General features: G+C 41.0%; 1 protein-coding gene across 1 annotated transcript; it reads right to left on the reverse strand.

Moving 5' to 3' along the window:
- Positions 1-468: 468 nt before the first annotated feature.
- On the reverse strand, positions 469-9864 carry TTC14 (tetratricopeptide repeat domain 14). Its single transcript, XM_009979226.2, has 12 exons — positions 9701-9864; positions 9504-9625; positions 9013-9212; positions 8535-8619; positions 8320-8449; positions 7538-7690; positions 6781-6852; positions 5428-5547; positions 5222-5344; positions 4447-4564; positions 2395-2504; positions 469-1920 (listed from the first exon to the last, which is right to left on the reverse strand). The coding sequence occupies exons 1-12, from the start codon at positions 9862-9864 to the stop codon at positions 954-956; spliced, it is 2364 nt and encodes a 787-aa protein (XP_009977528.2). The 3' UTR covers positions 469-953.
- Between the last annotated feature and the right edge of the window lie 15733 nt (positions 9865-25597).

Here is a 25597-nt window from a genome sequence, read left to right on the forward strand (position 1 = left end):
TCTACAGAATTACTTGGAAAATTTGCTGGAGTACAATTGGTATTGTATAGTCTGTTAACTGCCAGCTCCTTAGCGTGTTCTGCTGCCCATCTTTGGAGAACTCGTTGTGAACACAGAGCAAACTTTGTCCGCAGCAGTGCAACACTGCCTTCAGGTGACTTGCAAAGCAAATACCTAACAACAGAAAAAAACAAACAAAACCCAATGGCCTGCACTTGAACTTACCTATACAATAAACACGGTTTTAAAACTCCCTCCTCTTCTACTTCCATTGGGGTTTTTTACATTACTTAAAGAATGTGTTTGATGCGTTTAACGAATGTAATACACTTGCCTTCAGAGACACTGGAGAGTTTCTTCACTTCAGCAACATATGCAGACAGTGCACCACTATGAAACATCCCAGCACCATTAACAAAAATCAAGACACAAAATTAAGAAAAATTAAGAAAATTTAATGATCAAAGGAGCTATATACATTGACGGCACAGGATTCTCGTTCAGTTATCCCCTTTCTATAGCTGGAATTTAAGCTGATACAAAAATAAGTCAATAGTAGCCCAGGGGACGAAAAGAAAACCACACCAAAAAAAACCCAAACCAAACCACAAACAAAAAATGTCTGTTGTTAAAGTGCATATTTGATGTGAGTTCCACAACTAACTACAGTCCAGGGGTATCAAAGGATTTCAACCCATCAGACCGAGGATAATGTAGAGGCACATCCCAAGTTAAGAGCAGGGGAAACTTGGATTTTAAATAATAACTGATACTTTATGTAAGATATTCTTGCACCTCTTTCCGCCATGCAATCTTTCTAAAGAATTCTTTGACAGTCTGCAAGACAGAACAAATTCTGCCTTTCTATCACTTTTCATATGCATTTCCTCAAGACAGACTCAGATAAAAGTTCATTTAACTACACTCATCAGAACAGCGTTTTCTTAGGTACTTCACTGTTTCTTCTGCTTACTTCCTTTTTCCCTCTCAAACTCAGCTATTTGATTGAATATATTAACTAAGTTCTGGGGCAGGTTTCTTTTAATGCCACTTTCTGTTTGTGCTGCACCATTTAAAGACATCTCCTCCTCTGGTTCCGTTGTTTTATTAGTCTCCTCAGAACTTCTTTTCCTATTCTTACACTCGCTTTCATTTTTATGCTGTCGAAAGACATGCCTATGGCTATCGTAACTTGTATCACCTTCACGTGAGCAGGTGCTAGAATACGATCGGTACTTTCTCACTGACTTGCCAGAATAGTCAGACCCTGCTGGAGACATATAATACCTGTCTTGACCTGAGCCATGTTTTTTAAACCACTCTTTTCTCCTCTCTACATCCCTTTCGAACCTCCTGAAGTAATGAATCCTGGGTTTATCATCTGACTTATGATATGAACCTGAAGAACCTCTCCAACTGGAGAAAAACCTGTCTGTTTTACCATAGTTTTCAGTTTTGCTACTACTTGGCAGAGTTCTGGAGCTACTGTAAGAATCTCTTGAATCTTCAGACCTACCTCCGAAAGTGTCTTCATCATCGCCTGAAGTCCTCGAAAAAGAACAGTGTCTGTCCTTCCCTTTTACCTCTGTTTTTGGACACTCTAAACTGTCTTGCCTTTCCAGCAGTTTTTCCACTTCAAAATTTTGGTTAAGAAAAGAAGCAGAGGTATCAGCTGGAGGCGAATACCACTCCTCTTTCCTAATCTGATCTTTATAATGGGAAGAAGCTCTAGATGAGCATTTTTTGGAGCTGCAAGGAGACTCAGATCTATTCCGATGCTTTTTCCTACGTTTCTTGTGATCAGAGGAAGAGGAGGAAGAAGAAATTGATACATCTGATGAAGAATCACTTGATGACGAGGAGGAGGAGGAAGACGAGGAGGAGGAGGAGGAAGTTGATACTTTCCTTTTCTTCTTCAACCTAAAAAATTTAAATTAACCTGTGAGATAATCTTCAGTATCAGGCAAAAATTCTAAGTAGAAAGCAAATCTGTAGTACCCAGAGTTCAGCTGAGACTGGACTGTTAAGGCATGAATGGAAACTGAGCCTGACCTGGCAAGACAATTTCAAACGTAATTTCTTTATCAAAAATTAATACTAAATCCACCAAACGGTTTGTTATAAAGGCATCCTTTCTCGTTTAACACGGCATTGCACTTTGCAAATACTTCACATTGCAAAGTATTTTTTAAACAATTCTTTCATATATATCTCCACTAAAGGTTATATGCACTAAAGGACGCTATCAACAAAAAAATTCTGGAGGAAAAGCAGCTTACCTAAGTAGAAGTTCTACCTAGCTTATATCTGGACAATCCCTTTGGAAATTGATCGTTCATGATCTTATCTGCACTTATTGCCACATAATCAGTATACTGAATAGATCAAAGTTACCTTTTTTCTTCTTTTAAGAGCTTACGCAATTTTTCTGCACTTGTTTCTACTTTCTTTTGTTTCTGTCTCTCTTCTTTGGCAGCTTGTTTCTCCCTCATTTCCAAAGATTTCTTTTTTGAACCCAAGCATCATAAAAAAAATTACATTAGAAGTGTTAGCATGGGTATTTTTCCCCATGTCCCCAACCCCATTCAAATGTACAATTACACCAGGGATGTTTTACCAGGATTCCCAGACCAAGAATTGATATTGTTCAGGAGTTTGGCATTGGTCGTTTTGATAATCAGGTTTACATTAAGGACCATATTGCAGTTTTTATTCCATTAAAAAAATAATTGACCAGCCATTGCAGCGGTACCCGTGACCCAGCACACCGTGAAGCATGGAGCCCAAAAGGTATCAATAGAATATGCAAGAAAACCACAATATTAGTAACATGGAGAAAAGAAGAGGGGGCAGGAGGAAAAGAGAGAAAGGTTTGAGGGACAGTATAATTATTGTAGTTTACAAGTAAAACATGGCAGAACCCATTTTTAAAGCATTCAAGTTGGCCATGTTTGAATACAAACCGTTTTGTGACAATTTCACAGACCAGTTTGATGCATAGTTTACGTAAGAAATCATGTTCCAAGGGTGTGTTGGTGATGAGCAGCATCAGATGTCAGATACAGCAACAACGGTCCCATTCAGAAGAAAATGCATTAGAGAGAAACATATAATCAGTATTACAGGAAAACACACGTCAGTGTTGTTTCAGCCATTCTAGCACAACAGGGATATTATCAGACTCACGTATTAAAATACAAGTAAACGCAGAAGAGCACCTGACCAGATGAACAACCCTTACACTACTTCAGTTGATCAGAGATCAGACTTCTGCCATCTACAGCCCTCAAGAGTAGCTCTACTCATATTCAGAACAAGCAAAAAGTCTGATTACAGTTTTCAAAACTTAGCAACTGTCTTCACAGATATAATACAGGAAAACCTTATTTGCAGTTAAGGCTGTGCAAACCAACAAACAATAGCCAGCATCGTGTTTTTTTACCTGCTGCACCCCTGACCCATTATACCAGGAAAACGCTGAAGGAAAATAAAATTTATCTCCTACTTGGTAAGAATATTCTTCATCATTTTAACTGAGACTGACATTTCTTTCTAAAGCAGCCAAACGTGGCTAGTGCTCAAACACCACGCAGTGGTTTGTCTATGGTGCAGTTCAGTGTTATCAGAAAGATTGTCATATCTCCTCTTCCCCCTTCTTTCAACACAACCTGTCAGCATTATGGCTCCACCCACTGAAGAAGTGTCCATTAAGGCCATCTACCCCCGTCTATGTACTTCCTCACATGCAGAAGCATAGAACAAACCAAGCCTGTTCCTCAGTGCTCTGTTTAACTCTCTGATCCTCTCTGGAAGGCAACACAAGTAAAGGAAGTAAATAAAAGAAAAAAGGTGACTATTGAGATTAGTGTAGAGACCCACCAGGGCTCACCTGGGAAACATGGTGCATGCAAGAGAAAAAAAAACAGACAGCAGAGAAGAAAGCTAAGATATTCAAAACTGCCAGCCCACCCACTCTCCTGCTGTTTTCCTTTAAATTACTTCTTAAATTTCCCCTCTCATGTGACTCCCTGTGAGTGAGCTTTGGCTGGTGTTACGATGTGTGCAATGTCCATTTGGCTTGCCTAAGAGTTTTACACTCTGCATGTTTGTATCCACAGAATGTTAATTTCCCGTTATTAATCATGCTTGTGTGATGAAATATTCTTATCTTTGCTTTAGCTGACAGGGTAAACAGGCTTCACTCTTTCCCCGTCTCCACTGTTTGGCATTTCTTTACTATCCTGCTCAAAACAGTGGAGTCATCAAGAAGTGTCTTTCTTCTGGTAGGTACAGCCATAATGCTCACTAGAAAAGATTTACTGTGCAGAAGGGAAGTAGAGAATAAGACAAACCACCAACTTAGGCTATCCCTGTTCCAAACATCACGGGTTTTGATATTTTTTATTGTCATCGAGAGCACTATATGAAGGGAAAGTAAAGAATCACCTGCATATGCTTACGGAGTTTTGCTAAGGCCTCTTCTGCTTCCTGAAAAGTCTCATCCAAACTCAAGGCTTTTTTATAGTAACTCTCAGCATTTAGCAGTTTGTCTTCCTCTTCCAACCTAAAATTCAGGTAATAATTCATATACAGTTAAGCCACAGATTTTGACAGTCTTTTCTTATTTTCAGGACTACCTATCTTATTTGCACTAGGACACTCCCACTGCATCCCTCCAAGACCCTATCTATCTTCTTAGACCATCCCACTAAAGAAGTAAAACAGTATTTCTGACACATCAGCTTCTAATCATCACCTTCCAAATTTCAGTTTCAAAAATACTGTCTCTCTCTTCTTAACACAGGGCTTAAGAGAAATCTGTTCCCTGAATATTCAAAAGTAAAATTTTCTGTTACAGTGGTTATTTCAGCAGAGTAACAGAGTATCATTACGTAAAAATACTTCCTTAAAAAAACCACCACCAACAACCTACTGGAATATATTCAAACATTTCACAAGATTTTATGCAAGGCTGGTAACCTACCAGTGAAAGGAGATCAAGGATTTCACCTCAAATATTTTGCCAGGATTTTAACTGGAGGTGAAAGTGTAAACCAACTGCACAAGCAGATATATTTCTGATAAAGACTTTGTGGGTTTTTTTTAAACACATAGCCAAGAAGGAAAGACACCATTCTGTGTCTTAACCAGAATGATACTGACACAAATAGCAGGAGAAAAATTGTTCCCAACCAACCAAAAGCACAACGCCAGCACTTACTGCCCGCCTCTCTCCACGAGTGTCTGACAGAGGTATTTTCTTGCATTTCTGTGAGTAGGGCAGTTTTCCAAAGCAATTTCGAAATCACTTATGGCTTTGTTCAGACTTCCTTTTGTTGCGTACCTGGAACAACAGAAAAGTTGGATGGATTTTAGTGATGTTTGTGTTTCACGAAGTAGGAAAGCCAATGAAACAGTTGGACTCACAGAGCTCCACGTGCTACCAAAGCTTCGACATTTTGCGCATCAATTTCCAGAGCTTTGTTGTACTCATTCATGGCTTCCACATGGCGCCCAACCTTAAAATAATCAACCCCAGCCTTCACACTGGAGAAAAATATTTAGAAAATATGATGCACAGTTAGCCTATGCAGATTTTACTGTTAATTACTCACAAATTACGGTTCCAAACAAGTGATAGGTAATAAAACTTGAGCTTGTTACCATGTAATTAACACTGGCATTTCAAATTTATGCAACATTGACATAATTCCACAACAATACATTGTCTTTAATCTAAGAATCTTAAGGCACTGAAGACCATTTCTGCAGAGGATGTTACTCCATTACACTGCTTTTCACTTGCAGAATGAGTATTTAAGCACTTTTCTGCACAACAGGTCAACGTGTGACCTACCAACGTTACACTGGAACAGGCTTAATTATATTCAAAGCTAAAAATCACCATTAGACCAACAACACAAGGTGAGATGGGCAGATGGTACACACTGAAACCTGTTCAGCTCAGACTGGAGTATTTTAAGGTTTTATATTTCATATTACCTGAACCTTTCTTCTATATTTGCCAAGAGATTAAGGGATTGGAAGAGAACTGTCATGAGCTGAATTTCACAACTTTTCATTAGACTTTTTTTTGATATCATAATTTATATTTAATGGAATATTACAAGCAACTTTTTCTTCAATTAATCAAAGTTGCAAGACACTACTGTTCTAAGAAAAACACTGCTTTGTTAGCACAGAAACCAGAAATTCTGAGGCTTCAGATTTTTTTTTTCGGTAGTAGATTCAAGAGAAGTTTTTCCACAAAAAATTTACATTTTCAGGAGAAAAGTCTCTCTTACTTCTGTCTCCTCCACCCTGTAACATGCCCAAATACACTGCGTAGCATAAAAGCAAGTGTTCCCTGTTCCAAAGGCAGCCAGGGAAATACACTTAACTTTTCCAAGACAGCAAGTGCACCTGTTTGAGGCTTAAATGGCATGACAAGCAGTATTAGGCCATTCAATACCCAATTATAAAATGGAAAACTGTGTACCTGGAATTGTCACAAACCTTGCTCTCATCTCATCAATTGACCAGCATAGTATAAACATTCTAAGAAACTCTCCCTCAAACCTGGTGTGTATCTTAGAACTGAATCTTGAGACTGTCATCTATCCCATACTCACTTGGCAGTCAGGGTTAGTTTCAAGAATAGCTTCCTAGTTACATCACTACACATGCAGTAGAAAAAAAACTGGTTCAACGTGCATTTTCTTTTAAGAAATATAAACTGTAACCTACCAATAACCTCTGACGAGAAAAAGTATTGCATACCATTTCAAGGCCCAAGATGCAGACTGCTTTTTCCTCAATGCAGGGGCAAAATCTTCTTCATTGAAATTTTTACTTTAAGGAAAAAACAAACAAAACCATCAAGTTGGCCTTCTGAGTCTATGAAATTAAATTTACAATATGTAATGCAGTTGAAATAAGCTGAAATGATATTTGTACAACGCCTCACTGCTCTCCCTCAGTCAGGAATGTTCTTTCCTCTTTCTGAAACCAGTTTTCCTAACCCATTCTAAAAAGTGCTGCATTGAACTAGTGCAGCTGCAGCACATTTAACCAAAACATACCATATTCATACCTGCTTTGGGGCCTAACATATACAGAGCTCACACTATCAATCGCTGTGTGTGTTTGAGCCTATTTTACTAAAGAAGTCAGATCTATCACTACAATAAACATTGCGAATAAATAGGAGAGAAATCATTAAAACTTGAACATCCTGCATTACAATCTAAAGATGTTTACAAAATCTAAGCAATAAATTCCTAAAGTATATGGTATCGAGTATTTTGTGAGATAAGGTGTCTTGCTTATTCAGAGCAACAGAATTTCAAATGTAAATTTCTTACTCTGGAGGAGTTTCCTTTTAAATATTTAAGGACATGTAAGCTGCAGTCATGCAAATCAAAATGAAAAAGGTTTAAGTATAAGTGGTCTAGGACTTCCACTCACAAGTCTATTTCAATGGATTAGAATAATCTCCACAAAGCTATAGGAGAGGGACAATGTAAAAATCACTTACATTTGAAGACTTCTCATCAAAGAGGGTGGATTTGATTCACTTAGTCCTAGTTTTTCTGCTAAATATTCCACTAACGATGGATTAGCGAATCCTGGGGAACGATGCAAAACCTCTTCAAATGTCTCTGCTGTATTAGCAACTTCCATGCTTCGCCTTAGAGAAAGCACGTGAACACAACCTCACAGACACTATGCTCAGTTTAATGATGCTTATGCCTAGAATAAAAATGCCTATATTGATATTTATTACTGCTTACAAGCTGTTCTCTTTTACAGGCACATATTATCCTACTATTTACCAACCCTTATATCCTTTGGCCTAAGTGAGCTTTGGAAACCTGTTTTGGCACCCATCTAGGTATCTCCAGGACGTATTAAAAAAAAAAAATCACAAAAATTGCAGAATAGCTGTGTCCTTCTAAGGGCAATCTTAACATTTTAAGAGTTTCATATTCCAGTCTCCCAAGGTTATCCTTTCTTCGATTTTTTGTTGTTCTTGTGGGGGTTTTTCGTTTGGGTGGTTTTCTTTGTTAACACAATCCCACAGTGACAGATACCTCACTCTGCTTTTTGCCTTCCTTACATTTTGGGAAAGATACGATAAAACCAACCACACCTGACATATCTAGAAACAAGTATGTTCAAGAGATGAACAACAAAAAGTATGTAATCATCCAATTACTTCAGAAACATCATCAACAAGTTTCAAGAACAGTCTGTCAAAGATGCTCTTCAGACACACTGAATACACCCAGCGAGTACAGCTGAATAGTAGATTCTTACCTATAATGCAACGGGAAGTCATCGGAAGTAATTACACCTAGTTTTGTACTGGAAAGATTGGGTGGAAGAGCTGAGCTGTAAAGCGACACCATGAGCTTCTCATGGTAACGATCAATGTCCTTGATTGCAGCTATAGAAACAACAAAAGTTAGGACAAAACTACAGCAATGTCTCAAAACCAAGAGAGATTCCTGACAACTTCTACAGCTACTTGCCTCGAATAAGGTCTCCAGTTTGATAATAAGATAAAGGATCTCCATGGTTGCTTTGAGAAGGTACATCTCTTAAAGGACAAAGAGCCTGTAACAGAAGAAAGCAGGAATATCATAAACAAAGCCAAAAGTGGGGTTTTTCTTTAATCGCCCGAAGATCAAACCAGAAGGTTAATCATGTGCGTTAATCGGAGCCATGACAGTTAAAAGCATGGGTTAGTTCAAATGAAAATTTATGCATCCATAAACGATGAACTTTTCAACTCAAAAGTAACAAATATTGAGTACAGGTCATAAAGAGAAGCGCTTGCTGACTCAGCAAAGCACCATGAACTGTCCACAAATCCAGCTATCATCCACCACCCCAAAGTTCAGTTTCCCCTTTACACATACCACTCCACTAAGAGATGCAAGAGGCAACTAACACACTAAAAAGTTACTGCTTATCAAGAACAAAATATTGATCAAAGCTGTATCTTACAGTGATTTCTAAATCTGCAATCTCCCGTATGACACCACTTCCCAGACAAATCAACACCATGAAAAAGCCAAATTCACGAATAGATGTAATCCGCCCAATCACAATATCACCACGCTCGATGTCTTGAAAAAATAATTCTCTTCTTTCCTCCCTGGGAACCTCCATGAACCGTTCCAGCGGAGGCATAACAGCATAATACTCTGCAACACAGGACAAAATCACAGTTACAAACCCACCAAGCTACACCCTGAAAACACAGAGCGCTTCACAATAGCAAAACACGTTAAAATCTAACTTATGTGCACTAACAGGAAGTTTATTCACAGCCTATAAAAGGCAATAGCAAAAATTTTCACCTTGTTTTTAAAAACACTGCTAGTTTCAGCGCAGCGCCCTTACACTACCCAGCGGGCAGTAAAGGGACACTCTTCCAGAGGAGCCGCGGTTCACCCGCGGGTATCCCAACTGTCACCCAACAATAAAGGCGTTACCTTCATTCTCTTCGATATTCTCGCAGAGCGGCCCGTTGGGCTTCCACGAGTGAGCGAAGAGCAGATCCGCCTTTTTGGCAATGAAGCGCTTGATCTCGGTGTCGAGGCTCGGCTCTTCCGCCCTGCGGGAAGGAGAACCCCGTGAGAAACGCCTCGCGGCGCCCCCCGGCCCGCTCGCCCCCCTCGGCGCCCCTCACCAGGCGGCCGGCGGCTGCGCGGCCCCGCGGGGCGGCTCCAGGTCGGTCCCCGGCGGCGGCAGCAGCCCGCGGAAGTCGGGGTTGTCGTGCTGCTCGGCGCGGAGCAGCGAGAGCAGCGCGGGGCCGTGGTAGCTCAGCGCCTGACGCAGCAGCTCCCGGTCCATCGCGCCGCCGCCGCCGGAACCAGAGCCGCCCCCCGACCGCCCTGAGGCACGATACGGCGGAACGCGCATGCGCCGCGCGGGCGGGCCACGGCCAGGCGCGGGGGCGGGCCCGGACGGCCGCAGCGCCCCCTGCGGGGTGGAGGACCGCGGGGTCGGGGCTCCGTTTGCGGGGCGGGTTCCCCCGCCTGGGTTAAAAAGGCACCGGGAGGTGAATAGAACACGGAATCCGGAATGTGACAATTACACGGGCGGCCCCGAACGGCTGTTCCCGTGCAGGGAGAGGGCGCTGCGGCCCCGCGTGCCCGCGGCGCGCCCGGCTCGGGCCCCGTGTGCCAAGAGTGGGATCCGAACACGGACTGTAACGGGAAAGGCAGAGCGTCTGCATCAGTGCGCCTCGCTCTGAGGAGCGCAGCCGGGCGCATCCCGCGGAATGCGTTTTCCTGGATGTTATCGGCAGAGTGTTTGTTTCGGGAGGCAGCGATTCTGCCGGCCGGCGGAAACACCGCGCTGCAGCAGCTCTCCGTTCTCGGTCGGTTCCTACACGTTTGCGCTGAATTACGACACGGGACACGCAACCGGGCGTCACGGGCAGCAGCGCAGCGCGGGGCCGGAGCTCACCCTGGGGGTGACGGCGGCTCGGGCGGGCCGGGGGCAGCGGCCGTGCCCACTGTGCCGCTCCTTCGCGCTGACCGCGCTCCCGGCAGGAATTCACACAGCTGGAGAAGGCATGCGGGCGAGAGACGGTCCGGCTTTTTTTTTTTAGCTGTGCTGAAACAAAGGGAGAAACGGGCCATTATCTCAGGAAAAGAGAATGCGCGGAGGTTACAGCTGAGCCATTAAAGCAGGCGTAAGGCAGGATTCGGCGGTTCGGTTTGCCGGCGCTGACTTTAGATGCTAAAAGACACTTTACTCAGGAGGCTCTTCACGCTAATCACCTCTTCTAGCTGATGGAGAAAGGTGCTTCAAACCGACTGGAATTAATCCAAGTCTATTAGAAAGATCACAGTTCTTCAGGCCCCAAGAATAATTTGTCCCTGGCATCGCATTTAATAATTAATTTTAAAAGGAGGGGAGGGGAAAGGAAAAGAAAACCCACTGCAAATGGCATAATGTCACTTCTACCCTCAGTACAATGCTGGAGAAAAAATAGCAATCTGGCTGTCAGCAGATCGGTGACACAAACTCCTCCAGGAAGCAGCATGACTGAGAGGGCAAGGATCATATCAAAGACACTGGTCTCAGAAGCTCAGTTCAAAGCCAACAGGGATATCGCTGGTATAGCAGACTTGAGGAAGACACTAGAAGAGCAAATTTATGTTTTATTTTCATTTCATGTCCCCCTGTTCTAATATAACAAAAGATAAAGGAGGCATAACACTTACTATGTACTGAACTGTCAGGATTTTGATTTAAAGTCTCCCTGATCTATATAAGATCAGACGTGTACTTAGATTTCTAGTTACCATGGTGGAAAAGCCCATGAATGCTAGATGGAAATTTCTAGACGTTAAGACTGATTAGAGACAGATTGACAGGGGAAGGTTAATGCACCTGCCAAGATCCGGTGCAGAAAGGAGCCTTTCCTGGATGAATCACACTGCAAGTGCAATGTCCTGAACTGTGCTGCACAATTGCAGATAATGGCAGTTTTATTTGAGGGAATGGTATTTTGAGGAAGAGTTGTGTTGCTTAGCCAATACAAAGAGCTAGCAATAAAAAAATTGTTTGAAGCACGAACTCTGCTGTGTAAGCATTTCTGCAGTCAAAGGTGCAGATACACACACAGACGTACCAGAAGTAAGACATTATGAATAAATACTTTGTATGTGTTGTGGCTTCTGGACTTAACATACCAGCAAAAAATCATGGTGAAAGCTGAACCACCTATAATTATGGACTCTTCTTACAGACATGTTCTTCTATTAGTAGAAATGAATTGCATTTTAGGAAATTTGGTAATTTATATGTCATATTAACACAGAGAATGTGGATTAGTTGCCCCTGAACATGAGGGTTAACTTCATATGTAAAGTGATTCCTTCTTTAACTGGGTCCAATAAATTCTGAAGTATGTTAATCAAACAAACTAAAGTACTCCAAATAATTCAGAAATAGCTTTACCGGAGCAGGTTATATGAACATGAACTTGTAATTTTCTTCCTTGTTTTTCAGGTTATAGTAATGAAGTCAGAAGCAAAGCAAGGGTATGGCATATTGTGCATTTTCCCACCTTACTCAGGACACACACAAGCCTTTACCATCCTTTTCTTTCACGGGATGCTGCCTGAATATCCGTTGTGCTCTTAAAAATATCTCTGCATGTTTTCAGTAGTGGATTTTTATTTTTTTTCTTTTCAATGTTGGGTTGTTTTACTTCAGTTACCTGATAGGAGGTATTTTTGATAGAAGGATATAGCAGCCACCACAATTCAGGCAGGGATAATGCTAAATGGAAAAGTATGGAATAAAACCAGGGGTATATATACAGCTTAAGGGACCCCAGGCCTGAGGAGGGGGCATGCTCCATATGCTATGATGTCGTTAATCCTCTGTTCCATTGACTTCAGAACTGCCTGGATGATATGCTTCATCTCATATGCTAAATAAACAAATAGGGTGGGCAGGAATCATAGAATCATAGAATGGTTTGGGTTGGAAGGGACCTCAAAGATCATCTAGTTCCAACCCCCCTGCCATGGGCAGGGACACCCTCCACTACACCAGGTTGCCCAAAGCCTCATCCAACCCGGCCTTGAACACTTCCAGGGATGGGGCATCCACGACTTCTGGTGCCTCACCACCCTTAGAGTGAAAAATTTCTTCCTTATATCTAATCTAAATCTCCCCTCTTTCAGTTTAAAGCCATTTCCCCTTGTCCTATCACAACATACCCTTGTAAAAAGTCCCTCTTCAGCTTTCCTGTAGGCCTCCTTTAAGTACTGGAAGGCTGCAATAAGATCACCCCAGAGCCTTCTCTTCTCCAGGCTGAACAGCCCCAATTCTCTCAGCCTGTCTTCATAGCAGAGGTGTTCCAGTCCTCAGATCATCTTCGTGCCCCTCCTGTGGACTCGCTCCAGCAGCTCCCTGTCCCTCTTGTGCTGGGGACTCCAGAGCTGAATGCAGTATTCCAGGTGGGGGTCTCATGAGAGCAGAGTAGAGGGGCAGAATCACCTCCCTCAACCTGCTGGCCACTCTTCTTTGGATGCAGCTCAGGATACGGTTGGCTTTCTGGGCTGCCAGCGCACATTGATGGCTCATGTTGAGCTTCTCATCCACCAGCACTCCCAAGTCCTCCTCCTCTGGGCTGCTCTCAATCTATTCTCCACCCAGCCTGTAGTTGTGCTTGGGATTGCCCCGACCCACGTGCAGGACCTTGCACTTGGCCTTGTTGAACTTCATGAGGTTCTCACAGGCCCACCTCTCCAGCCTGTCAAGGTCCCTCTGGATGGCATCCCTTCCCTCCAGCGTGTCCACAACACCACACAGCTTGGTGTCGTCTTCAGGAAGAGTCCTGATTCTGCAGGAGAAAGTGATATATGTGATATAAGTCAACACATCACCCTACTCAAAGAGGAGCATTCCAGATGCTCTGAAACCAGACGTGTGAAAGAGTTTGATGTAAATTTTCTGACAGTTTAGGTCAATGCATGATAAAAGGCAGCTCCCAAAATCCATTTTGCAGCCTGTAACTCCCACAATACAAAGCTTATGAATTTACACCAAGTTGGCTTTGAACCCAGGCTCAAACTCACAGTGATAGGGCCCCTGAACAACCCAAAAACTGGTAGGCATGATAGAATTTCAAAGTGGATATGTGAAACACTAAGCAGATTTTCATGAAAATCCAGTAAGTGCAGTTTGAATGCAACAAGGTCAAGCTGCTTTTCAAATGTTCCCAAGTATCCAATATCAGTGGTAAAGCTTACAAGAAAATCACATGGAAGAAAGGATTTTGTGTTAAGAGCCACATTTCACTGACAAAAGATCCTCCAAGATCATGCTTGTCAAAGTATTATTTCCTGCAAAGTTTGGGCAGATTTGAGATAAATTTTAGCCTATTGCAAATGAGAGTGAAACATTCAACTAAATATGTTCTTTGGGCAAAGAAAGATGAAACTAATAGAACTAATGAGAATTAACATCAAGAGCTATACTTCCAGCTGTGTTGTCAGATTTTTGGCAAGTTCTGCCAAAAGCAGTCCTGCTGCCCAGACTTTCTGTTAATTTATGAAGCAGCAGAGGAATTGTTCAAAGATGACATGATATCCAAGATACTATTTTAGCTCAAGAGCAATAAAGGCAAGTTCAGCACAAAATAATCGCTAGCCAGTTAGTAGCTCTGCTTTGAGGAAAACATTATGTCTATAGGCACAATCACCAAACTTGATGGTGGAAGTGTGAAAACAACACCAAACTCGGAGTGATGGAAAAACTCAAGCCATGCCCATTCAAGCATTTCCCCTTTTAACAAGTTCATTGTTAAGTCCAACTTTGGCACACTCTGTGAGAGAGACTGTGGTTTCAGTGACATGTGGACTCACCTGGAGATGTGCTGAGAATCTGCTTATGGTGTCATGGACCTTTGCACTTCTCAGTTTTCTAGAAACCTGTAGACAAAGAATAGTTGGTCGTATGTAATAAATATTCAAAGATGGACTGTGGAAACTGCCCGGGCTCTGAATCAACAATTAGACCCTGTTGGAATATAACAGAAATAATAGTTAAGAAATGTCAACTGAGACCCCCCTCTGATTTCTGGCAATTTCTGTCAAATTGCAGGCAGTGGCAGTGCTGAGCCTTTGTGTGGCTGTAAGGATTGTTGCTTATGCACTTAGTGCAGCATTTTGTACCTGCAGATTAGTGACAAGTGTTTGAAGGTTTCAGGTGAGACTGAAAATGTTTCTGAAGAAAACATTGGCATTGACATTTTTTTACCTGAATATGAAAACACAGACTGTCGTGAACAAAGGTTTGCTTGTTTCACAGGAACACCAGTCAGGTAACATAGTGGTAATCATGACACAGACAGTATTTATACACCCACCTGCACAGCTTGCAACATATCTAGAAATACTGCCTACAGAATAAATTCCTATGATACACGAGGGACTCGGCAGAAGGTATGCTGAGCTTGTGGTATTTTCATGAATTTTCCAGCTTCTAACACTCCATAGACTGATACTATCCGCTGCTTTACAGCAAGGGGGAGTCATCCTAGTTTCTGAGTTTTAGAGTAAGTCATTGCAAATTACAGTCAGCATCACAACTTTCCCGTCAGCAGAGTAGATCACTACTTACAACCCAAAATTATATTTCCAGCATATTGCAAAATATAGTAAGAATATTTGATCTCAAGCCTGCAAGCGCTACAAAGAGGTGTTTAACTTTAAGCGTGCAACTCCTCTCAATTATTGAGTCTCTCATCCTTAGTAGAATAGTGTTTATGTTTTCATTCTGAAGTTCTTTCCCCAGCAATTCTCATCTTTCTAAATTGTCATGTCACATATATGAACTTTCCAAAGGTGTTCAAAGAAGACTCTAAAGTATTTTGAATATCTAAACCAGCTGGAGTTCTTCTGCTCTTAGTAAAACAACTCTTTTCTTTTTGTATCTCATGGTCACTTGCTCTAATATTCCATCTGTGCAGCATGTGTAGTAAATACTGGCTAAAGACCAGTTAACAAATATCAGAACTTGTTTTCTTAATTGCTTGCAATAAACCAGGCATGTAACCATTGTCACAGACTAATTAGTAACTAGCCTCTTCACTTCTTTAAAATTTGTTACTATTTAAACTACACTAAAATTATAAAGTTGAAACTATTTTAATTAACTCATGAAGTGTTAAACAGTTGGCAACATCACAATACAGATTAATTATCTCCATGTTTGCTCCCGTTTAATGAACAAGAATACTTTTATTTAAAATAAAATGTATCAAAAAGTGAGTTTTGTCCTAAGCAGGTGAAACTCCCATTGAAGTTCATAAGCTGAGTCGGTGTGATACGATTTCCAATTAATTTTTATCTCAGTCAGAACTGTGTGGAAATACAGTGATTAGCAAATGCTTTTGCAAATAGAAAGAAAAGTTAATTCTAGTATTATCTCGATGGTATAATTCCAGTAACTGACAACCGTAAGTAGCAACCCTCACGTATAGACATTCATTAGTCTCCTGGCAGATCGGGTCTGGTTTTCCAATCAATAACCAAAAGCAGAGGCCAAAAGGACTAGTGAAACGCCAAACTAATGTATGTACATGATATTTGTTTGTTCAAGCATTTGGTGAATCCCTGACAGTGTTAAATCCAGAAAACTGGACTGATTTGCAAGTACATCAACAAGCCATGAAAAAAAAAAAATTGTATCTGCTCTGAACTTCATAATTATCCTTAGGTTTAGAGGATTATTATTAGAGGTTCCCGATTTGTATAATAAAACTTAAAAAATCTGTAAGTAAAATCTGTTGCCTGGTGTCCCAGTTTGCTTTTTGGCTCTGTGAACAAGTTATAAAGGCTGAGACAGAAACAGTTGCCACTGTTTTTAATGGGAAGGTCAGTGCCTCTGATGGATTGTGGATGAAAACATCGAGGACTCCCATTGACTTCGGCAGGTTTCAGGTCAAGCATGAAAGTCAGAAATCAGTCATTACACTTTCTGCTTGCACTACTGTCTACAATTAGGAAAACATTAATCAGGACACATCAGTGTAATCAAGTGTCAAAGTCCAGACACTGTTTGGCTGGGGCTGTTGAAATGTAGGTAATATACATCTGTTGATTTTCTCTAGATTCTTGTCTCACTAAGGCAGTTGAACTCAAATACATAATCACAGCTCTGAAACAAATGAAAACATAAAGCAGAAACAAGAAGAAAGGAAATGTGAAAAAAAAATACTTCTGTGAAAGAAAGATGTGTTTGCATGCAGGTAACAATCACAGACTTAGAGTAGGAGTAAAGAATCCATGTCAAAGTTACAGCAAGAGCCAGAATTTCTCTCTTTTTTTAAAAAAAAGACAACATCTAATGTTGTGTCTCACATCAAATGCAGAGACAAACTGAAATGAAAAATTATGCATTCCATTCATCTCTCTTTTGTATCATATTCTATGACACTGATAGCAAATTCTGTTTTTAAAGATACTGGCAGCTAAAGTCACAGAATGGTGCCTAAGAAGGTTTCAAAACACAGAAAAGTAGGTTAGGCATGTAAATACCTTTGCAAATTCTTCCCTAAGAAAGGATCATAATTAGTACCACAAATGAAGTTCTTACATGTGCAAATTGAATTGTTTACTGTCGCAACTTATTACAGATGTAACTCTGTGCTGTGTTGACTGTGAGTGAGGAATAAACATAAATGTAAACCACTGATGTTTAAAACTCCCCTCTTGTAATTGTGATGATCTGATCCTCCTAAAACTGAAAAATATATACGTGGAGGACTGTGTGTACATGTGTAGGAGAACAGTAAGTGGGAGAAAGGAGTCCAAATTTTTCCATCTGTACAAAATGCCAACATACTGTCTATAAAAAGCCGTCAACAAAATCCTTATAAGCACAAGTTAGTCTGGTCAAGTTCTAATCTGTATCTTCACTGACAGAGTTGAAGACTCAGTACAATGTTTCCTTAAGTTGAGAAGCTGGGAGGAAATGATGTTGTACTTTCAAAAATGCTAGAAGGCTTGGTTAGTGCTAGATAGCATACATACAGTCAAAAGTTTAAACAAAAGGTTAATAATCCAGGAGAAGGTTGGTCCGGAAAAGTAACACTTCAAGCAGATGCGGTTGAACTGTCTTGTCGGCTCCCACTGCCAGAATGTAGCTCTGAGAAATTCAAGTGACAGCTAGGGAAATAGATTATTGTCAGCTCCTTAAATGCAGTGTTCCATTATTTTTTATCTTTCACTTCTCTAACTTGGTTTTTAATCTCATAATGCAAATCTAGTGCTTTGCTTCTCTAAACCTGAAAAAGTCTGCCTTGTGTTATGAGTGATCACAAAGTACATCTGAAAACTACAAGGAACTGTTTTTCTTCAAAATCAGTAAATTCAAATAGCATATGGCATCCAAACAGCTTTTTGGGTCCTGCAATCCAGAAGTTCGGAAATTTCAAAATGTGAGACGTGTTTCTCCCTAGACTGAAAGGGTCATTTTGGCATTGAGTGTCAAGATAAAAGGAAAAGTCTTCCCTAACAAGAGCTAGCAGTGTCTTCTTGTAAGGGCTGGGCAGCAGAGAAACAATTTACAGTATCAGGTGGTCAGAAATGATCTAGAGTCTTTGACAAATCAGTTGTTGCAAAGCGCTGTCAAAAAAACACCCCAACAAGTAGAAGGAGAATATAGGATAGGGAAATTATAGGGGAAAACTAGATTAAGATACATAGTATCTTCAGTAGGGCCAAATAGAGGTGTCAAAATATAACAAGGGCCATAATGAGAAGTCTAAGATACTGTAATTGCAGACTCTGAGCAGTAGTAGGTTCCTGTTGGTACCTAAAACGGTCCATAATCCTCCATATGCGACTTTAGAAATTGCTGAGAGATGAAACAGTCATTTGGTCTCTTTAAGAGCTATGTCAGAAGCCAGAAAGAGCAGGAGAAAGCAGCAGCTTGGCTAGTGTGATATACAAATCTTTTTTTTTTTTTTTTCAGAGGGAAAACATTTTATTGCCTTCATGCTTTACAATAATGCTCAGAGAGAGGAAAAATACATTATAAAGTAAGATAAGAGTACAAGATCTGTATAGCTTCACTGATACCAGAATGGAAATGCAGACACTTTTTTGTAATTCAGGTGGACATAAGGAAAGCCATTACTGGTGAAAATCTGTAGGTTCCTTAGATAGAAAAATTTACAGCATAAATAGTTTACATTTTCAGTGAGGAGCATTCTTTTGTGCATCAAGCTGTCATGCAGCTTAGCAGCATGACACATCTTAGTGATCAAATGCCAGCTCCCTCGCAAAACCCAAAACAAATGAATTTTCCAGTGGAGAAAGCCACTGTTCTCTTTACTTCTACACTGTCTCTCACAGCTGAAAAGACACAAGCAACAGGATGGTAGAAATTAAAGCCTATCAGCATGTGAACTGTAGTTTGAACATACCACTTCACAGGGTATCTCTACCTTCAGTCTTACTCATCTGTTTGGGCAAAATAAGCATTACTTAAAAATTTGACTTCAGTTGTGGTCTATGCAACATGCTGGACCTCGAAAAGCAATTATTATGGAAGACCATACATTTTATTTTGAACCCCCAAAACAAGCAGAGTTAACTCAGTTACTCAGGTACATGAAATCAGTAAAGTGACAAACTGTCAGAGAGCAGCAAGGGCCACCTGCGTGTGGAGGGGAAGGTGAGCTGGGTGGTGTGCGCGAGGAGGCCGGTGGGAGCAGTGACCCCACCAAGGAGCTGGGATGTCGAGTGGCAAGTCAGGGTCAGGATCGGGGCTGAGGACAGTGATCAGGGTCAGACACAGGGCCCCAGGTCCAAGTTTGGAGTTCAGAGCCTGGCACAGACACAGCTGCAACTGACTGCGAAGTAACACGAGGAAAACAATAGTAAACTCTCAGCTTAAAAGTGACTCCCAAGGGAAAGGAGGGGTGCACCCTCACGTCTCGTTGTCTTCCCAGTAGTTCTTGTCAGGGAAGGAGCTGATCTTGATCTCAGCCCACTAAACTCGTTAACTCAGGCAACTAAACTCCAGAAGGGCAAGTACTCAAGGCCCTGGCACAAACTGAGGCTCTATGCTTTGACCAATGCAAAAGCAGTTGTAGCCTACGGCACAGGCCCGTTTCATCACGCAGGTGCCTTGTCTGTGACTCATCGGCCAGTCCGGACAGCAGAATTAGCTGTATTTCTTGAGAAGTTTGCACTTTCTCTTGCCTCAGCTTGTTCACTATTACCAGTATGTTGCCATCTGAAAAGTCAGCTTAGATTTACTTCAAATGGTACAAAAAAGTATTATTTTTTTGAGTGACTTAGTAGTGTTTATCTACCTTGGTTTTCTTCATGCTCTTTGCATTTCTGAAGGGGTCACATTCAGCAGCTGACCATGAGAAATATTCTCCTTAGATCAAAGAAAGCTACTGGGAGTTCAGCACAGGAGCTGCAGTCACATGGGGGCTGATGAAATGTACACACTGACACTTTGACAGGATAGCGATTATCCCGTAGCTTAATAATAACATGTTAATCATCTTAGAGTCATTATTTGCTCCCAGGCACACACTGTACTCCCATATTGACATTAAAAAACAACAAACACAACAGAGGACATTTCTACAGGGCAAAACAGACTTGAAAACTGAAAGGATTCTGTCTGTGAAAACGGTCTCTTCATCCATCCTAGAACACAAAACCATCAGAAGGGTGGTGTACTTTTGTGCTTCTTCATGGTAGTCACCCCAAATGATTTAGGATATAATTGCATAGACTTTTATTTACTAAATTTCATAATAATGTGAATGAAAAGGTATCACTTAGTCTTGCCATCATATGAACACACTGTGGTAATATCAACAAAAACTTCCACTGCACCAGTATCTTACAGGGTTGCAAAGGTTCCAGTGGGAAACCTTTCTTTGATTCATCTTTAGGTGATACCCCTAACTGTGACTTCCAACGGAGTTGTCAGTGCCAGGTGCAGCAGTAGCTTTCAGTATTTTTTGTCTGGATCATCTGTGATTTGAGGTCACAACTATTTTCATGTATGCTGCCAAACAGTCCAGAGGATTTTAATTTTGTTTGAATGTGTCTGAACTGAAGATGGGATATGAGAAATATGGGAGGTTGCAAGGGACAGTAAGTGTCTGATCTGAGCGTTCTCAGTCTGCAAATATCCCTTAAAAGTGTGTCCGAGTTTGACGGACCCATCTAGCCCATGGGGAGACTGCTCCTTCCCATGGAAGAATCTGAGCCTGTTTGGTGAAGATGGCCCCATTGGCACAACACAGCAAAAGGAGAATGAGAAAGTCGCAACAGGGAGCTTTGCCTTTAGCCCAAGCAAAGAGAGTGAGACACTTAGTGATCCCATGAAGAAAACTCCTAAGGACCAGAACAGAAAGTCAGAGAGTTGTCAGAAAGTAAATCTGGAAGGAAAGACACAAACTGCAAACCCAGAAACAGCAGAGACAGATGTTATTTTTTAAATTTGTGTTCACTTTAGAGTTGGTTATAGATAAAGAAGTTAATTACTGTAGTTAATATTCTAATACAACCTGACTTACAAGTTTAAAAGCCTCTTGGGTGAACTCACTCGATGTAGATCTGTACAGACTCATGGAGGTCACACTGGTCCCAGGTCCTGTCGTGGGTCTGAAGTACATTTGTTTGGAGTTCCCTGTACTCCAGCCAAGCGCAAACAGCCAGCCCAGTCCCTGCTGCCGCTTCATAAGGCACATACGGAATGCACTGAAGTTAATGGGAGTTTGTGAGAAGGTCGGGTCTTGATGCTAACAGAAATAAATTATTCGCTGAATTACATGTAGTCAAGACTTTGTGCAGTGAGATTTAAGTAGTTCCCTAGGAGAATTTTACACTATATAGTTCATTTCTGTATCAGAGTTTTTATCTTAGTATCCAGCCTAAATTTTAATTTCTTCCTTCTGCCTCAGGACATCCTAAATAATTCCTCTTCCTTCTTGCTGCTTATCCCATTTGTAGATATTTGGCAAGTCGTTTGATTCTCAACTACTTAACCTTCCTTTCAGCGACCTATAAATATTGATCCATTCCAAAGAATGTACCCTCTTTTGTCTGTTCAGAAATCCCTCAGTAGTTATTTCTGCTGTGAACTGAATGACCTTCAATTCATTTGTTGTAATGAGCTACGTAGAAATGCAAGTATTCTATCAGAGTTGTGTGGAGATTAACAATTACCTCCTTGTCCATGTTGCACAAGCACAGGCACTCCCAACAATTTCTCAGTCCTTCACATTACTGCTTTCCAGATTTTTCCATTCAAGTATATACAACTTGAATAATTTTTCTTGAGACAAATTAGCTGGCATTTTTCCAGGTTGAATCCAATTTTTCTTGCATTTCATCAAGTTTTTAAGATCTACAAGAAACAGATTGTTTCCCAGTTGCTTTCTATCCTTTTGTTCATAACTTATGGAGAGTAGATCCAAAGCACAGTCAGGAGGTTTCATTAACATGTGAGTTACTTCTTTGTATAGGTTATTAGTGACTTTATTTTCCCAGGAGCTACCAGTAGTCTCTGCTATGCAATTAGTCACCTTATTATAACCCAGCATTCACCCATTTATCAAACTGGATCTTGATGTTACTCTTGACTTACCATTAGCTCTTTGTCTTACATTAAAAGGTATCATATCAATCGAATCATGTTCCGGGAATGGAGACAACTGCAATTTTGGTGTATATATGCACAGATATATTTATGAAAATGAGTATGATTCATTGCACAGATTATAATTTTATATTTCATACTCAAAATTATTTCAATGAGTTGCTAGAAATAAAGTAGATACTGCAGCAGCTGCTGCCGTCAGCAATAGTTCATGCAAGCTGGCAGCCTTAGACATTATTACAATACACTATCCAACCATACTATAAACTGCCCTGGATGGTGAACTGAAATTGTCAAGAACTTTCTGCAAATACTTAATAACAAAACTTGTCTCAATAGTCACAGAGTTACTTACGTTTAATATCTATTTACAAAAGAAGCTTGAAAGTCTGTTTGAGGGAGTTATTCTTAGATCAGTTGTTTGTTGAGAAGAAATTTTCCTTCTGCATTCCAGCAAATGAGATGCCATGGAGCTTTTGGAAGCAGAGCCCATAGCCACCTGCATCTTTCTGGCCCTAGTCTAAGTCCTTTTTTGGATTTAGACAAATAAGACATCATGTAGCAAAATCCCACTCTTCAGGGCTTACAGCACCTGCTAAAAACATCTGGTCATTACTGTTTAGCTAGAGCTCAGAATCTTTTCTGTCTCGAGTGCTTCCTCAAGCTTGTCCTTACAAAAGGTCACAGAACAGAAGAAAATCCTCCCTTTTTGTGACCCTTGTGTAATCCTGTTGATCTACCCTGTGTTTAACTGAGTTAATTTCAATTTACCCTTTTATGATTTGTTTCCCTCAAAGTTAATAAACCTATGCTAACCATTTTAGTTCCAGCTATTATTTGTTTGTGCAAAACCACAGGGGAGAAGAAAGAATGGTGATCTACTGTGCCATGCCTCTAAGCGACACAGCACAGAAATCCCAGCCCATGGCAGGGCAAACCCTGATGGCTTACACAGAGCTGGAGGCAGCTGCAACGATGCTGGTGGAGATGGAGCAGCTGCTCCCAGTACATGACTGCACTGGATGATAGCTGTGGTTGGTTCATGTCACCAGTCCCCTTGGGAACACCTGCCTTTGTTTATGGCTTGACAGGGGATTCAACCTCTGTTTGATGAGCTCTCTGGGCTGCGACATAATTCAGGGTCTGCACACACATCATTATATAGTCTGATCTATTACATGTCTTTCAACTTTGTTGCACCTTTCACACAAAAATCCTTCAGGCAGCTTTCTACGGCAATAGGCACACCGTGGGGAGAACCCACCACTACTGCTGACCAGCACGAGGACATTTGGACAGTGCACACAGCACTGAGGTCTTGACAGCAACGTGGCTGCTTTGGTGTGGTGCCAAATCTGAGGTAGTAACACCAGCTTCACAGGCAGACTCATTAGTTCAGGAATATTGCATTAAAGAAGTTACACTGCTCTCAATTTCATTGTGTGGTGTAGATGTGCTGGTACCCTCTTCTGCTGTTGTACCTCTTTTGGTCAGATGTAACAACAGAACCTACAGATTTCATCACACATAAGACAAAAGAAATCAGGAGAGACCAGGATATATGATAATGTAACCTGTAAGCCTCTGAACCAAGCATATGTTTAAGTGATATTTTGAACAGGGATATATTGTTAAGGAATGGCCTCTGCATTCTCTTGTGACCATGTATTTTGCAATGTTCCGGGATCTCCTCAAAACATGCTGAAATCTCCATGAATTCTGAAAGCTACATCCATCTCCAGAAGTTTTCTGGTAATATTGATACAGGAAGGTCAGAATTTCACAATAGTAAACACTACTGAAGTCACAACACTTAGGGCAGTGGTGATTTCAGCCCAAACGCATTTGTTCACAATACATTTTTTGAAACATTTGCAGGAAACTGTACCCATGCCTAATGACATATAATTTGGTGTTCCTTTCTGTATAACCTAAATGTTCTCTCTAAAATCCAGTTCTAGTGGATATCTATATCATCTATAACTATTTCAGCCAGCAGTTATTTCAGCTCATCTCTGAATTTAAGGCCTGTGGCTTAGAGCAGAAGAAACATTTGAGAAAAGATAATCTCAGAAGTACGGTATTAGATGGCAAAGTAGGGCTGAAATTTGTCATAGCGTGGCCTCCATGTTACCCCGATTTCGGGCAAGGCAAACCTTTTTACAAGAAAAACAAATACATAACTATAGATCCTGGACCAGTATTATTTTAAATAGATTTGTGGCAAAGAGAAAGCACAATATATAATTGCTGACTGACTCAAAAATAGCTTCAACTGCAAATAATAAGAAGCAAGTTAGAGCAGGGCATAGTGCCTGGAGATTCTACCAGGCAGCAGATCAAACGGCTGAACTCTTGACAGACTCTGCAGCTTTCCTTTGCCTGCTGTTTCCTGGAACAGTGAATTCAGGAGCCATTTGTGATTCACTGGCCAGTTCATCTTCACAAACCCTTATGTCACATCTGAACTTTCAAATGTCACAGTGGAAACAGCTACCATTTAAAAAAAAACCCAACAAACCCCAACTTAGAACTTTCCTGTTTCTCAAAGAATAGTTTCATTGTACTTTTTGGAAAGGTTTTTGGAATGTGCATTTTAGGTGATTGACAGGCCTACGTCTGACAAGTCTGGGTGGAAAATAACGTGTGTAAAAGCCCTTAAAATGTTCTCTTACAGTTATTCTTCCCCTGAATAAATATTTTTATCATGATCAACCATTGAATGCAAAGTGCCATTTCCTGAGTGCTTGCTGAGGGCTTTTAAATTTTCTTCTATTGAGAAAATTGGAACAGCAGTTGTAATTTCCCACAGTTCCCCAGGGAACTAATGCATTTTACTCCAGAGAGAAGCACAAGGACCTAAAGCTTGTATGCATTTTTTAAACAATTTTACTCATTGATTTTGTTCCTTAAGGAGTTCAGAGTTCAGAACCACCTTTTGTGTGCCACAACGACGAAGATACCAGCCAGTGACATTTATAAATCTACTGTTAATTAACTGCACATGCTTGTGTGCCTGGACTCTAATGCATAATGCTTGAATCACGTATCTAACAACGTCCAAACTAAAACATGCCAAAGGTGATGATGAGGAGAAATCATCATATAGGGATAAAGAGCCAGACATTCTCCTGGCTGCTGGCTCTCCAAGGCTCTGCTGATTGATCAGTGGAGAAGGGTTACCGGCAACACTACTGCTGCTATTCTTGTTCCATCTAGTGTCACCAGGGCACTGTTTCTCTCCAGAACAGTCTTGTTAATGCGGGCTCCCCAGCTGTGAGAAGCAGGCAAAGATGCAAACAACAAGAGGTCACCTCTCTCCTGCTCATGAACAGGAGCCCAGTTCCTCAGATCTAGTCATAGTGAAAAATTCCCTCTCCACTGACTGTGAAGAGGGATGAAGTAAATCTTAACC

This window comes from Tauraco erythrolophus, chromosome 11 (genome assembly GCF_009769465.1).
Source record: "Tauraco erythrolophus isolate bTauEry1 chromosome 11, bTauEry1.pri, whole genome shotgun sequence".
NCBI classification, from domain to species: domain Eukaryota; kingdom Metazoa; phylum Chordata; class Aves; order Musophagiformes; family Musophagidae; genus Tauraco; species Tauraco erythrolophus.